Here is a 14646-nt window from a genome sequence, read left to right on the forward strand (position 1 = left end):
GAGTGGACTCCACAACACGTCACCGTACAACCGGACAGCGCTACAAACGCAACTTCTTACTGGCGCGCCCCCTATACCATGCTAAGGACCCCCCGCTGTGTTTATCGGACACTTCATTAAGTCGTCAGTTTTGCTTTGGGCGCAACCCACAGCACTTGATGCATTTTCTACCGAAATTCGGCTACGAGGTAATCCTAGCATGTGTCTATATCTGTCGTACTTGTAGAACACAGCGTCCAACTGTGTTAGGACCAAACCAGCCAAAAGCAGGCCGGCCCCATGAGTGAGCAGACTCATTTGACTCGATCAACATCCATCTGCTCCTACCTATGATTTGCTTGTCTTTGCTACTGCTGCCACTTCTGCACTTAAACACTTTATGCTTCTGGCCATCTTTTGTCCATATAGGGCGGTGTGTGCATCGGCCTTCCATTTTCTTTTACTAAGGCACTTAACTGAGTTCGGTACTGTGCAATGAAGATCGAGGTACAGCTAAAGCTGGACGGCCACCAACCGCCGTGATATTTACAATAAACAGAGGAGCAATGAACGGGGAAAAAAGGCGGTAAGTGTTCTACGCACGCTGCCGCTCTGCAATCAGCCAGTAAAGGACCGATATGTGAAAAATCGTTATTCTGTCGCTATCAATGGTTAAGTGTTAATTGTCGACACAGCAAGTATCTCAATATTACTAGTATTATTATTATTAGCACGGGTGGTTCACTGCTTGTTAGCAACAAGCAGCTCGGCTGGAGCGCTAAATGTATGAAGGCTAGCGGTGGCGGAAAATGCTTATCACTTACTTTTGCGCCGTTTTCTCAGCGCGTTGTCTTGGCGGCCAAGAAATTGTAAATATTTTTTGCCACTTCAACCCTTGGCGTTCGATACTAAAAAAAAATACTATCATAGATCACCTATTGCTATAATAGAATTGAGACAAAAAAGCGTTACATGTAGGCAGCGGTCATGTAAACATTCAATATCTTCTCTGACTCGTAAACATCATCACAGGTACCTTATGAGTGGTAGTCCATAATATCGTTCTCGAATCGTTTTTACCATTATTGTGGTCGTTGTTGTTGTTTCTGTTGCTACTGCTGCTTCTAACACCACAATCATTTTACCTGGCCGCCATTGCGTGGCATATAAGAGAACGACGATGCTAAACGAGGTCCACACAAAAATTAAGCAAGCACCGTATCTGCTACTTTTAGCCTGAACCTTTTGTCCATTCTGACAGCTATGTTCGCCTTAGTTAACTTGACGGTGGCCACTGGGACCAACGCTGCTGCCGTTTGTGCTATCGAACATATCTTGTCGGAGTTAGGCCTAGGCAACATCCGTCATGCGCCCAGCGCTCACGATTCGTTTCTCTTAGAAGCTCTCATTTCCCGCGCACCATCAGCGGATAGCGGGTGTCGCACCGTCAGCGGATAGCGGGTGTCTATCTGTCGATACGCAGCCTTTGTTGAAAAATTGCCGCTTTTTTCTTACGCGGTTTACGTTGGCCAAATCAATATTACGGATCGTTGTTGAACCGCTGGCCACGGCAATACTATCCTTGCCGAATCGTAGTCGAGAAATATCGTATCCGCCTATAACTGCTTAGAACGATCACGAAAACCTCGACCTAGATGTACGGAGCTTTATCGTGAGGCGATTGTGTTTACTCTGGGCTCGACTGAATCGTTGGGTCCGTGTAGAAAAAAAGTTTCCGAAGAAACGAGAAACCCGATTTACTTGATTGTTTTGAAGTGTATTAGGAGAATAAATGCACGTTTCACTGGTGCATATTCACTCACAATACGAAAACATCCGAAGTTAGACAGTGACTGAATAATTCGTACTAATCGTAAGCAGCTTTGAAAAATAATACAATTGCCCTGTTATTACCTTTGATCTGTATGCTAGAGTGATTGTGTATTCGTTAGAAACACAGTTAAACTTTCAGTAGAGAAAGGGCTAGAAATCAACATAGGTTGAGATCACGTTTGAACAATACATAGTGTACATAACTACCGTTGGCTAACCGGTCCTGACTAGTTTACCTATGTACCTACGCTAGAGTTTGAAACCCATGCTACACGATGGAACGTTAAAACAAACAAGATAAACTAATATCTCTTTTTACAGATACCAAATAATAGTCTTGTTAGACCGAAGTGGTAACAACAGATACTTCTATACTGATTAGTTCAGCTAATTGGCGGGTAACCCTTCGACATACGAATGGTGTAATTTAAACTCGCTTGAACATCCGTATATTAAAAAATATAGGCCTTAATATAGGTCTGACAGAATTCTATGCGAGTATCTAAGGTGATTTTGCGCCTACCTAGAAACCAGTAGACAATTAAATCAAATGAAAACACGATCACTTAGACAAAATGGTCATTATTATTAGTTTCATTATAGTCGTAATTAATATTAGCCACTGTAATGATTATATTATTAGTTATATATTACAGAATATATAATTAAACCAGCATGAATCTTCTATGTCCCTGCGCGGAGTCAGGGAAGGTCAGCTGGCGGAGATGCCCGATGTACGATTTACCACAGCGTGGTATCCGACTAATCGAGTTATACCTGTTTAAAACGCCAGCGATTCTCTTTCAACATTCGTTCAGCTGCAGTCCTTTTCTCTATATTTTTTCAGTCCTTTCGGCTTCTTTGTCTCCTTCGCTAGCGCTGCCCGCGTCTCTATCCTTACACAATTTTATACTATTGGTGAGCACGATATCGGTAGATAGATATCTGATTTCGCGTGAACTTCATTAAGGTGTTAGCGTGTTTCTCCCTCGAGCCCATTGCTTCTGCTTTGTCTAGTTGTAAAACCGTTTTAGCCTCACTTTCGAATAAATGATCTGTAAAAATCGTTACACGGAAGGAAAGGGCAAAAAGGCTTCGTTCATTTAAATGGGAAAAAGGCACATGTAATGTAGTGAGGCGAAGGTTTTTTTATCTAATAAAAATAAAGTGCCTTAACTAGCGGTAACTCGACCTATTATATATACGTTTGCGTTGATCAAGTTAAGTAATCAATCACGGAAAAAACTTGTATTCTGAGGATTCGAAATGATATTGGCAGTCATGCATATAAGAGAGTAACAACTTGCGAAGACCTAAAATTGCTGCGCGTCGAAAATAGGACTCAGTGAGCACTGTCTGAGCCGTTCTGCGTATTGCTTTATCGACCTTTAAACATTCGACATTTAGATTAGAGTACTGCAGGCAGCCAGGTTCCAAGTGGAATATAATTTTAATAATACGTTCGGAGCGCCTGATCCGTTTCAACTTCAAGCGCCACTTTTTATCCTGCGCTGTAGTTGTTATCATTTCAAAAAATGATGACTACCGTACCGTACAGGGTTAGTTTGAGAAAAAGTACTCCAATAAGCAGGCGGTCTAGCGATACAGTTCAGACGAACGATTATAAAAGACAGGGAACAGGCAGTTATGGCAGCGCGTAGCTAATTAACCCATCGGTTTCCCCATCGATTTGAGTGGCAATAACTTGATTAAATCATATAGAAAGTAATAAAAGTAGTAAGGTGCAACCCAATAAAATGTTAGTTGACAAAAGATGGTCATTTTTGGCACAGCTTTGTCGGAACTCTCTGCTCATAAAGATGTCCTAAGGCGAATAATCTATTTCATTAGTATTATAATGACCACGTTTTTGATAGGTTCTGGCTTTCGAAACAGTCGGGTCACAGCTGATAGCAAAAATAACCATAGACGTAAATGTATATTGTGTAGCTGCTGTACGCATATATATATATATATATATATATATGAAGCAAGTAAACTTTGCTGGCCGATAGATTGCTTATCAAGTCACCGAAAAAAAATGGACGCAATTGTTGTATCATAATCTAAAATAGCATTATTATGAAAAATGACACACCAAATAAGTAAACACTCAAAATTGTAAGGTACTCACTTTTGGTATATCTTATGTAAACATATAGAAGAGAAAAACCGCTTTACATAATTCCCAGCGTATCTGTGATATAAGTCAACTGGCAATAGAACCCTTTGAACATTATCCTGCTCTTCGTTACCACCATTAACGACAAGCACATGTTAATATATTGTAACGATCTCAGTAGTTAACTTACTATTTATGCCTCTTTCTCGATAAACGGTTCTTACTGCTCATTTTTGTCTTCGTTCTCCAGAGATTCGGCAATTTCCTTTTTGTTCAACTATATGAATCTTCTGCTGGACTGTCTTCTGTTCAATGACAACTGATGCGCGGTGTATATGAGCTGGGCTGGCTGTGGTCGCTGTCCGTCCGGGCTGGATCCTCAGTGGGTCAAGCTTCACCGCCGGCATCGCGCCATTGCTCTCGCAAGAATTCTTGCACGTATTGTTGACCACATAGTGTTCAACGGTGTCGATCATTAGGTGACACTCTTCACTGCGCAATAAGCGTCGCAATTTTCCCAGTAAATTACGGATTTGTTGCAATTGGTCTTCGATAGGCAGCTTGGCATTCTTACGTAGCTGTTGGTCGCGTTTCTCATCGCGACGACGATACTCGTCCAGCTGGTCTTCTAACTTGTCCTAAACAATGCGAAAATAGAAAAGATGGTGTTATATCAGAGCACGGAGATATTATAGTACAAAAATTATTATACATCTACATCTGCATACTATATAGGTATGCATTATGCATAGCTAATATCAAGACGTAGTTTGTTCAAAATATTTTCCAAAAATCTAAAAAAAATATTTCTATTTCGTATTACAGTGAGACTGTATCAAAACGAATTTGAATAGAACGAAAGTAAATGTTACATTACAACAATGTACTACGAATAAAATACACGGACTTTGCTATAAAACTCCCAATAAAGTTATAATGATCGGGGTTTTTACGCACAATACTATGATACGTACCAACGATTGGTACGTCATCGAAGTGCACACTAACGACGTATCGTACTTAAGGTTTTGTCCGCTTCCAAAAGTGCCACACCAAAAATGAGCCCCGCCAACGCTTACTCGATGTAAGCAGCAGAAGAGGAACTAAATTCAGATAATGATCGAGCTTATGATGTATGTACGTAAAACAATCCGAGACGTCAAACGCGCGTTAGGCCAAACCACGAGGTACTTATTCTATGCATATATTTTCATAGCTCACCAAAAACGTTCTTAACGCGTAAGACAAGAAAAAAGGGCGGGTGACAGAAACACACGAAAAGAGATAACTTACATTATAGATCTAGACGTAGTTACGAATCCTTTGTCCATCTCATCATTGAAAGAAGAGTTCTAACGTGGGGGGGGGGGGGGTAAACGTCATTCACCGGTTACAATGACAGCTTGGTTGTTTTGGTGCTTACGCCGTCAAATATTGCTGCAGACAGCGGATTCCCAGCATGAACATAACTAATTCTAACTGTTCCATAGCAAAGTTTATAGAAAAATATGCTCCGATTTCACTTACAGTACCCCGATATAAGAGAAACATCTTTATAGGTGTGGATAGAACCTTTTCCGTTTTTGCTGTGCTGTCCTATTCTATCCTCAGTGCTGTAAACTTCGTGTGTCTCTGTTCGTAGGAATTTAGTAAAACAACTAGGAAAGCCTTTAGTAAAATCAGGCGCCGCTTGAACTTGGATAGCCAAGAGAAAGAGGTTAAGGTTGAATTTTTTAAACCGTCCTCTATAGACTCTCTATCGAGCTTCAATAATTAAATGTTTGTTATAAAAAAAGATCCATAATTTAGTGTTTTCACTAATTAAAAGCCACAGCAATACTGAGCTTTTTCCTTGGCTGAATTTATTTCTGTCCTGAATATTCGTATTAACTTGTAAGAGAACCTCCTTTGCGAATTAATTATCGGTTTCATAGTTCGCTGCTACGATCCGTAAGTGATGCGGATCATAAGCGTGACCGAAAGTTAACGTTTGTCGAAATGACCGAAACACAAGATGACAATCAAGCGGCAGGCATTCTTTGGGCCGTGTAGGCCACCTGATGGCAACCCGGCCAGAACACACAAAATTGATCCCAGGTCGGAATCCTACAGCTTGATTTTCCCATGCTTTTCAGAGCAGCATTACAATCGGCCCGCACGGTAAGTCTAGCATGTAATTATCTAGATTCAGTATTTAAATATTGAGCACCAGAGCCACATCGAGATAAATGGCCCATGAATATTTTCGTTGTTCGCAACGAAAATATTAATGCAAGTGATGCAGAAAATCATTATGATCTCGAATTCTAATAGATTACTATTGAATTCGAATTAGAATTCATTGAAAGACGGACCGAATTTAGGCTTTGGGAAACCAGCTCAAAGGGAAAAGCAACTTAAAAAATTTGCTTGCTTTCTCTGTTACTCACTTCAACTTATTTTTATGTTAAGTTTGCTTAGCTTAAGTACAGCAAACGTTTCGCACTATAGACAGATCAATAAACCCAACTAAAATAGAAGAGAGCAGGAAAGGGTGAAACTAGAATTATAGTCAAACCCTTTCCTAGTCTTTCCGCTGTTGGAATATGCCGGAGCATTTTTGCCCTTCGTCTAGTATGTTATTATTTCCCTGTTGAGCAGCAGGAGACTGGTTCGATAATTACCACGTCAGCGGACAGTCAGATTTTGCTTGATAGACAATCAGAAACGCTTATCTATTCTGCCCTCCGGATGCGATGCAAAACTCTGGAATGAGGAAATGAGGAGTGACGACTTGACACGGTTGAATAAAATGGAGCTTATAACAGGCGTAAGATACTTGAGCGTATCAAAAAATCTTGTACTTGTCAAGTGTTCACGACGATATCATAGCTAAAGATATATATATATATCGGAAGCTGTTAGCCATTGTGCTGAATTCATCTACTACTAAGCGATCAATGAATAGCATCGAATTAGTTTACCTTCTGATTTTTCAGTGTTCCATTCTAACACACTGATCGCCCCCTACGCGTGCATCCCTTAAATCACAAATCGTGACAAAGCGATTCTTATTTCACATTTGCTTCCGTCAGAATCGTCAACAAAAGTATAGCTATTCGTTTTGTTAACTTATAGCGCTGCTCTGGTAGCCAATCAGTCACACGGAATAGATGTTAGAGTCCGTCTCTCTTGATTTACACAGTACGGGAAACCTATGAACAAAAGAATCAATAAACATAACAATTAAACCGTTTCTGCTAAAATCTTTGCATGTGCTTACCGTGTCATCGAGAATATGTCAAGCATCACCGGATCGTTGCTGCTGCTGCTGTCGTGTGGTAAATTAAAAACACAATCAATTAATGAGACGATCGACTTCGGTTCCTCTTAGTAGCTAATTCGTCGGTGGACAACGGCACTAGCCCCCCTCAGTTTCTTCAATTCAATCAAAGACAATGCCACGCGAAATAGTTCACGTAGAGCATTACAGGCTACGGTAATAACAGCAGTACGAACAACCACAGCCTTTGCAGCGGCCTTAGAAGGCCTGTCCACACCAATATTACAAGCAGGTGTTAGTATGTCTAGTAGACACCTGGAGCTTTTACAGACTCTCTCGTGCTTGAGTCGACCCAACCCCACATAAACAAACTCGTTTACAGACGCAAAACATACAGACAAAAGCATAATTGCAACACAGACGATAAATAAGCATGGATATGATAATATGAAGATCAAAAGTGGTCAAAAGGTTTCATATCTAACCAGGGCAAAAAAAAATTTTTGCTGTCCTGATTGCCATTCATGTCACTGAAGCCATTGCCCGTTCTAAAGCAATTTGCATTCGAAAAAGGACTTTGAGGATAATGTATTATTAGCGGAGAAAGGTGATCACCTTGTCATATACTTGCTCGCGGTTGTGACCCGTCGTCATTATCACAGTTTGGCATCGGGTGAAGAACTAACTGCATCTCGATCGAAGGCCTAAATAGGCCTTCTAACGAAGATCTAGTATATGAGAGCACCTTTAGGTGGTACTCGTACTTCGAGCGCCTTCCATGCTAAATTAAATTATATCCACGAGTGTTTCAACATAAAAGGTTCCTGCTTTTGAAATTCGGTAGCACTACAGATGTGGACAGCACGGATTATTCTTCTGTCGCGAGAAAGTTACAGATATACAATCGACTGTGATCGGTGAGAAGAAATCAGCAATCAGCAAGAAAGCAAATGTGAGCTTTTTCGCAACGTTCAGAGTCCCAGTCTCACTAATAATCAGAGACATAATAGTGTTTACAATTATAGCAAGTTAGCTGGATTAGACAACAGCGAGCAAAAAGCACGATGCCAAGGTGCGCGTGCATTTTCGGTCTTTAATTATCGTCGCACTTTGTGCATTTTCCATAACCATTACCATGCGAAAACGTACTTCTGCATACAACATGTGGTGCCAGTCCCATAACTGCCATGTTGCGCACGTCAGAAACTAAACAGGTGGTGCGCGCTACTTGGGACATCAGCGTGTGTTTGTATGTTTACCACTAGCCATCAGTTGGCGGGAAGATTTGAAGTTATCGATCGAAATTACAGCTCAGTGAACACATGCACACAGAAAATAGGGTCCTTAACCGTCCTTTTTTGACAAATGTCTGTCGGAACTACGTGTACACTGCGACATTGACGTGACCACCAACTCTCTGGAATTTATAGCATTAATTAGATCCTAGACCCGCAGAAACAACACAGAGACGGGCTGCTTGAGGGGGAGTGTTTAACGCAGTGATTGTCTTTAGGTCGAAAAACTCACAAGTACTAACTGTTCCTCGATAAATGCTAACAGAAGTCCTTCCTCTGGGTTTTTGTTCTGGTTATTCTATGCGGTGGCACCGGCCACCGTCGCTGCTATCGGTACTGACTGTTTCGAGCGGTAGTTGAGGTGAGCGGCTGAGCAATTACGCCTGGCTGTTTAACCGTTCTTTAATCGGATATTCAACATTCAGATGCAAACAAACAAACGCACACACGCATATCTATATATGTATGTGTGTGTAGATAGGTACACTCAGACAGAGATGCACACATCAATAACGACAAGAAGAGTAATTCTGCCAATTGTCGACGAATTATTCCTGCACAGTCCGCTGCCACCATCGTGCTGCTGCCTCCGTGATCATAGTCGTTCGGTTTTTATGGCTGTGACGCTCGAGGTCAAACTGTATCATGTTTAGTTTGCAGTCTTCCTACTTCTGAGATGACAGGCCACGAGTAATAGCACATCCTTGTATTATATGTCAAATAGTGGAATAGTGGACTATATTCCTACTTCATAAAAGGCTCGCTATGTCTTAGCGGGTTGTGCATAGTAATACATGTTGCCGTGTTTTCACGCGCTCTGTGCACAGTATGGCGAAGGTCCGTAACATATGATACAGACTTCGACATTAGCTACCAATAGGAAGCTGAAGATGTTGGCCGATAGCTGATGAATAAAATGCAGACCTTGTTTTATGTGTGTACACACAAAACAGTGCATAATACAACTGTAAACGAGCGACCGAGAGATGCTATTTAGTATGCCGCTAACATTTTGAAATTGCCGCTCTTTATCTATACGCGAAAATCATTATTTGCGCCCTTACATTGATCTGCTTCAGGTGATTGTTCTCAGCGAGAAGTTGCAAAAGCTGTTGATGCAGGAAGCCTGATCCGTTACTCGAAAAATTAGACGAACTCGATGAAGTATTGAGTTGACAGGATGACGCGGACTGTAACAACAATAAAGGAACAAATGTTAAACATGATAATGAATATATATTCAATAGGACAAGTATATACGGCAAAATGTAGGACATGTTGTAGCCTGAGGATATTTTCACATGTTTCAGTTGGTTTCCTTCGTCGGCTTTTTCGTAAGAATCGAAGCATGTTCATCATCTATCGAGTCCCAATGATGAAGTGTCAGAAGAGATGACGTTGTCCAACTAGCTTTTTTATGTCAGATATGGCGTCTTTTCAACATCGTTACTTGTTTCGTAGATCCGCGAAAAACTAGCTATGGGCTTAGGTGCTGAACGAAGAAGATCAATGCAGAGATCAGATCACCGATAATCATCGAAATGTGGCAGTTTAAAAGGTGGAAAAGCCCCCCGCTTTTCATGCCATCTTGCAACCTTTTCGCATCAATTAATACTTATAAAAGGAACAAAAATACCATTTGCAATAATCTGCTGATAGCACTAAACAGATAAAAGAGAAATCCAATATCGATAAGAGTGCACAAGATAAATTTGAATAAAAGTACAACACGTAAAAATAGAATGAAAGAAATCTTGCGAAAATCCATTTACCATAGGGATTAATTATAGCGATTTATATGAATATGATCATTATAATAATCGACTGAGCATAACAATGAACAGCAGTTCAATCCTGCGAGCATCTGCCTGGCATATTTTTTTTGCTTCGTTGCCGGTATCGACAAACAGGATTAGGCGACGTATTCCGCTGTTGTCTTCCTGTCCCTCAGCAGTCTTCCTATGCATCCATAACTTGTGGGATATGGTTTTATTTGGGGAATAATGGTGTAGATGCATTTGGTGGGAGTAGAATTATTGTTTTGATATCCTGCGTCGTTTCATGATAATAATTTCGCAGTAAGTTAACACTCTGCGTCTGGCACTTAGATGGCTTGCGGCTAGTTACTTTAGCCAACGAAGTCTCTGACCGCCAGAGAAACAATTAAGAGTTGTAGCTTGTTGCCTGTATTTTAGGGCACTCAAACGTCTGAGCGGGGCGTGTTAGATGGGGCTACGCTGCTCTGTGCAATGGCTTCAAAATAAGCAGATTGAATTTCTGGTACGTTTTCTTATGATACTTCGACCAGTTGGCTGCAGCATTAAGTCTAGGACCAAGCGGGGAAAACATTTCATCACTGACAGGAGCGCAGTGGCGTTACAAACGATAATAGGCCTACTACTGACGGCGGCGACTGCATTACCTTCTTCGTGTATTTCGTGTCTTCGTTCTATCGACTAGACCTTCGTTTGAGCAAGAAGTAGTTTGGGCATCGCCAGTGTTATTATTGCCATTGTCACTATCTTTATGATTTCAGTAATTGTATAAGATACGCGACGCTCTTAATGATGAACACGACGACCAGTTGCATTTTTACGATATTACTTGCGCACGAAACAAAGGATGTTTTTTTTTATTTTTTTTTTTTCAAAAACACTCATCGCTTACTTAAACGGCGTCTGACTATTTGCAGCGATCTTGAAAATTTGAACAATCATAACGTCCGCATAAACTGGACGTAGGTTGACATTAATATGTTATGCGAACGCAGGCATGAAGCGTAAGATGAACGAAGGAGTTGAAATGGACGGGGGGTGTCACAATCAAGGGGATCAGAATTGAAGAACGTCCATGAAAAAAAAGTTCGGGCGAGGGAGGTGGTCTGGAATAAAATGGCGCTCTTTGGGAAATCATATCAATCGTGGGTAACTGGTGCTAAAGCTTCTTCGTTCTCAGGCAATGATGATACTTGTGCAACAGGAGCGAACAGAAGAAAATTAACGCACCAGGGAACGTGGAACAGTTCCGCTGACAGAAATGATTAATTCATTGTCTGTCGACTGCAATTAAAATTATTGACACTATAAATATGATTTCTAATAGGGGAGAAGCGTCAACTTGAAAATTCTGTTCCCCTTATAAATTTTCCTTTGCTGTGCTCTAGTTGCGACTTATTACAGCGGTAATTACGTTTCTTTCGAAGGAGAATCCGGATCAGCAGGTAGTGGCACAGTTCCGCAGCGGAAGTCGTCCTAGTAATATAGCACCTTCCTACTTGATTGTACGAGAACAAAAAATGCATATACAAGAGGACACTGGCCAAATTGGAGGAATGAACAAATCGTCCTTACGTCTTGGTCCAGTTGGTCTATGGTCTACATCTATGTGGCCTTTATGGTGTTTCCTCACCATCTATTTGTCACCTAGTAATAATAGCATCCCACAAATTATCAAATGTTAACCATTTGCACTGAAAACATCAATAAAGACTCACAGATAAAGACTTAACGGTGGTTATTGTCGTTAAGTCGCTGGTCTCGAAGTATTTCTTTCAGCTTTTTAACGCCTTTTGTGAGCAGTTGTATGCGCGTACTTGCCGTTCTGTAGGGCATAGTATTAACACTGGTAACTGTTCTGGTGAAAGAAAATGCAGCTGATAGCTTCCAAAAAAAGAATGCTCATAACAAACGGCAGCGCAATGCGGCCTCTACCGATCTATGATGCTGTTCGCAGTAATGGGCGTTTATACTTGATGAAATACCGTATACATTCTGCAATGACCTTTTTAATTTTTAATTTTACTACGCTTTCAGCTCATCAAGCAAATATATCCCTTAAAGATCCGCATTGCTCTTAAACGCCGGATGCTCGCCGGATAACATTGTACCCGCTAGTAAAAGAAGCACGAATCCCATCCGGGTCATGGATATACCAAGACAACGGTATTGAAGCTAGCCACTAATAGAGCTAAACTACAATCGACTGTCGGCGCTATTTTTCTCCCTTTCGTCCTTTAAATTGTTGTCCTTTCTAATTTCTAGACCTTCCAACACTGCCTGCCGGTCGGCCTGCCGGTTTTCTGGTGACTTTATAGTCAACTGTTGTTAGAATCGAGTAAGTCATCTGGCTAAGTGGACGCTGGTTGAGTTCAAAAAGACGCGCCACCGGCTGCGATTCGCAAACAACGAACAGTCATGTTGCCATTACTACTGATGCTGCAGTGAGGCACGCCTCGAAACAGGTCACGCTACGAGCAGTATTGCGCTGTAACCATGCAATACCGGTTATTGTCCACCAATCGTTAGCTGTTGCTGCAGCTACTGGATCATCATCATCATCATTCCAGCATGTTAAAGGGTGGGTGCAGACTGCACCCCGTCATAGCTTATCGGAGAACGTATTTGCTTGTTAAGCTTAGGGACATGTTGTGGTCTAGTTCCGAACCTTCGTTTTATGCTGGAAAACAGGTGTCTAGTGGAATGCCTAACCGTGACACCGTTCACAAACTCAAAACATACAGGGTAAAAGTGGTTGGTTACCTATTGTTGCGTTGCTATGGTTGATGGCAATGTACCACAGTCTAAACCAGAGTCTAGTCCCTGGCCAACTATTTAACGCGGTGGGTCAGTTATCTGCGTGTGGGTCCGTCCTGGAATCGTCGACCATTCACATTAATGGTGCCGCCACGCAGCTTGCCGATTGTTAGACGAGCTAATGCAACCTGCTGCTGTTGCAGCCTTCTTAAGCGTCCACTTTTTGAGTTAAGTCACCACAAAACCTACCAGCGGTCGGCAACGGCACCGGAAAGGGGTGACCGGTCGGACATCAGATGGGCTGCGGAGGTCTCCTTTTCTTTGCCGATTTCTAACAATTCAGCCCAACACGCCCAACGTTGCTCTAAACATAGCAGTCAGCAGTAGTGGCGGCCATAATAGTCTTTGCTTTAAATAACGTGACTCTTTACCGTGGTAAAATATCTGCTGCCGCCAAAATCAGTGGGTTGACCGACTATATACATATATGCGTTTATTGCGGTACTAGCTTGGCACTAGAAGGCAACTAAAATGCGCGGGGTCTATTGTGGTTCCCTCTGCCCCTCTCGGTCTCGAGGTGGGAGTGGAGCGAGAATTGAGGCAAATACTTTGCAAAGGAATAGCACAACAATCATAAGAATATAACGATTAGCAGTGAAACCCATCATCGAGCGCCAGTGAGTTGTCGCTAGAGCAGTGGTGACGATCGCACGTATACATCACGAAACAGGGGAAAGAAAAAAAAACTGTTGAGGCTAGACAATACACACGACGTCGGCCGGCCTCCAGCTACTGCTGCGAGCGCGGCCGCTCCGAGACGCTTAGCGCCGTTTAAGCATACAAAAGCTTTTCTTTTCCATTCCATCACCCTTATCCTTTTGCCACCATCAAGAAAAATCCAGTACTTAGACATATCAACATGTCAGTCCGTCCTTTTGCAAAAAGTGGTTTTCTTTTCTCATGCTGAAATAATACCATTATGTCGCCCGTTAGAACAATAACTCAGTTAATAACCCATACTGTGTAGCCATCATGTGCTCTTGTGGGCGTTGAGTTTAGGTCCACTTGCAACTGTCGACAAGAAGTAATCCTATGAAGCTGATTAGGTATATATGTATATACATCGGCATATCAATTAGGATAAACTTAGTAGATATTTGTCGTAGCGAACATGTATTTATCCAGTACTACCCGGATCTGACGAAAGCTAGTACCCTCTGACATGTTCTGGCGATCGACAGTGCTTTCGGAATTCGAGTGAAGATCACCTCTAGACAAACCCCGACCGAGATTATAAGCTTTTTGGATCATACAAGATCGAACATATATTCACATGAAACTGTAGAAGAAGCAGCTTTCATCAGAGCATAACGAAAAATCCTCGACAGAAAAATAAAAACACTGGGGACTCTAAGGTTAATCATTGCCGTCCGAAAGACCATTTTTAATGATTTTTCTCTCTCTATCGCAACTCTGGTGAAAGTCGATGTGAGTGAGCGATCCAAAAACCCCAATTATACGTCATATTGCGTAATCGTTAAACAGATGCTCCCTGAGGACAACAAAACCAAGAGATTTGACCAATATCTTTTTGTTATTATTATTTAACCTCCTCATATCTAT

The 14646-nt window shown here is 41.6% G+C and overlaps 1 protein-coding gene across 10 annotated transcripts in view; it reads right to left on the reverse strand.

Moving 5' to 3' along the window:
- Positions 1-2378: 2378 nt before the first annotated feature.
- LOC111246829 (uncharacterized) overlaps positions 2379-14646 on the reverse strand; it is a 108454-nt gene continuing 96186 nt past the window's right edge. For 7 of the 10 annotated variants that reach the window (XM_086983400.1, XM_086983394.1, XM_086983398.1 and 4 more), the window contains 4 exons: positions 9556-9681; positions 4909-5037; positions 4125-4572; positions 2379-2867 (listed from right to left, as the gene is read on the reverse strand). In XM_086983400.1, the coding sequence (XP_086839526.1) occupies positions 4162-4572; positions 4909-5037; positions 9556-9681 (666 nt within the window). In that variant the 3' untranslated portion in view covers positions 2379-2867; positions 4125-4161. Of the gene's footprint in view, positions 2868-4124; positions 4573-4908; positions 5038-6597; positions 6680-6897; positions 7129-9555; positions 9682-14646 lie in introns of those variants that run through there. The other 3 variants (XR_002671817.2, XM_022797073.2, XR_015323529.1) reach the window with 3 other exon arrangements.

Source organism: Varroa destructor, unplaced genomic scaffold (assembly GCF_002443255.2).
Source record: "Varroa destructor unplaced genomic scaffold, Vdes_3.0 BEIS01000003.1, whole genome shotgun sequence".
In the NCBI taxonomy this organism is placed as follows: domain Eukaryota; kingdom Metazoa; phylum Arthropoda; class Arachnida; order Mesostigmata; family Varroidae; genus Varroa; species Varroa destructor.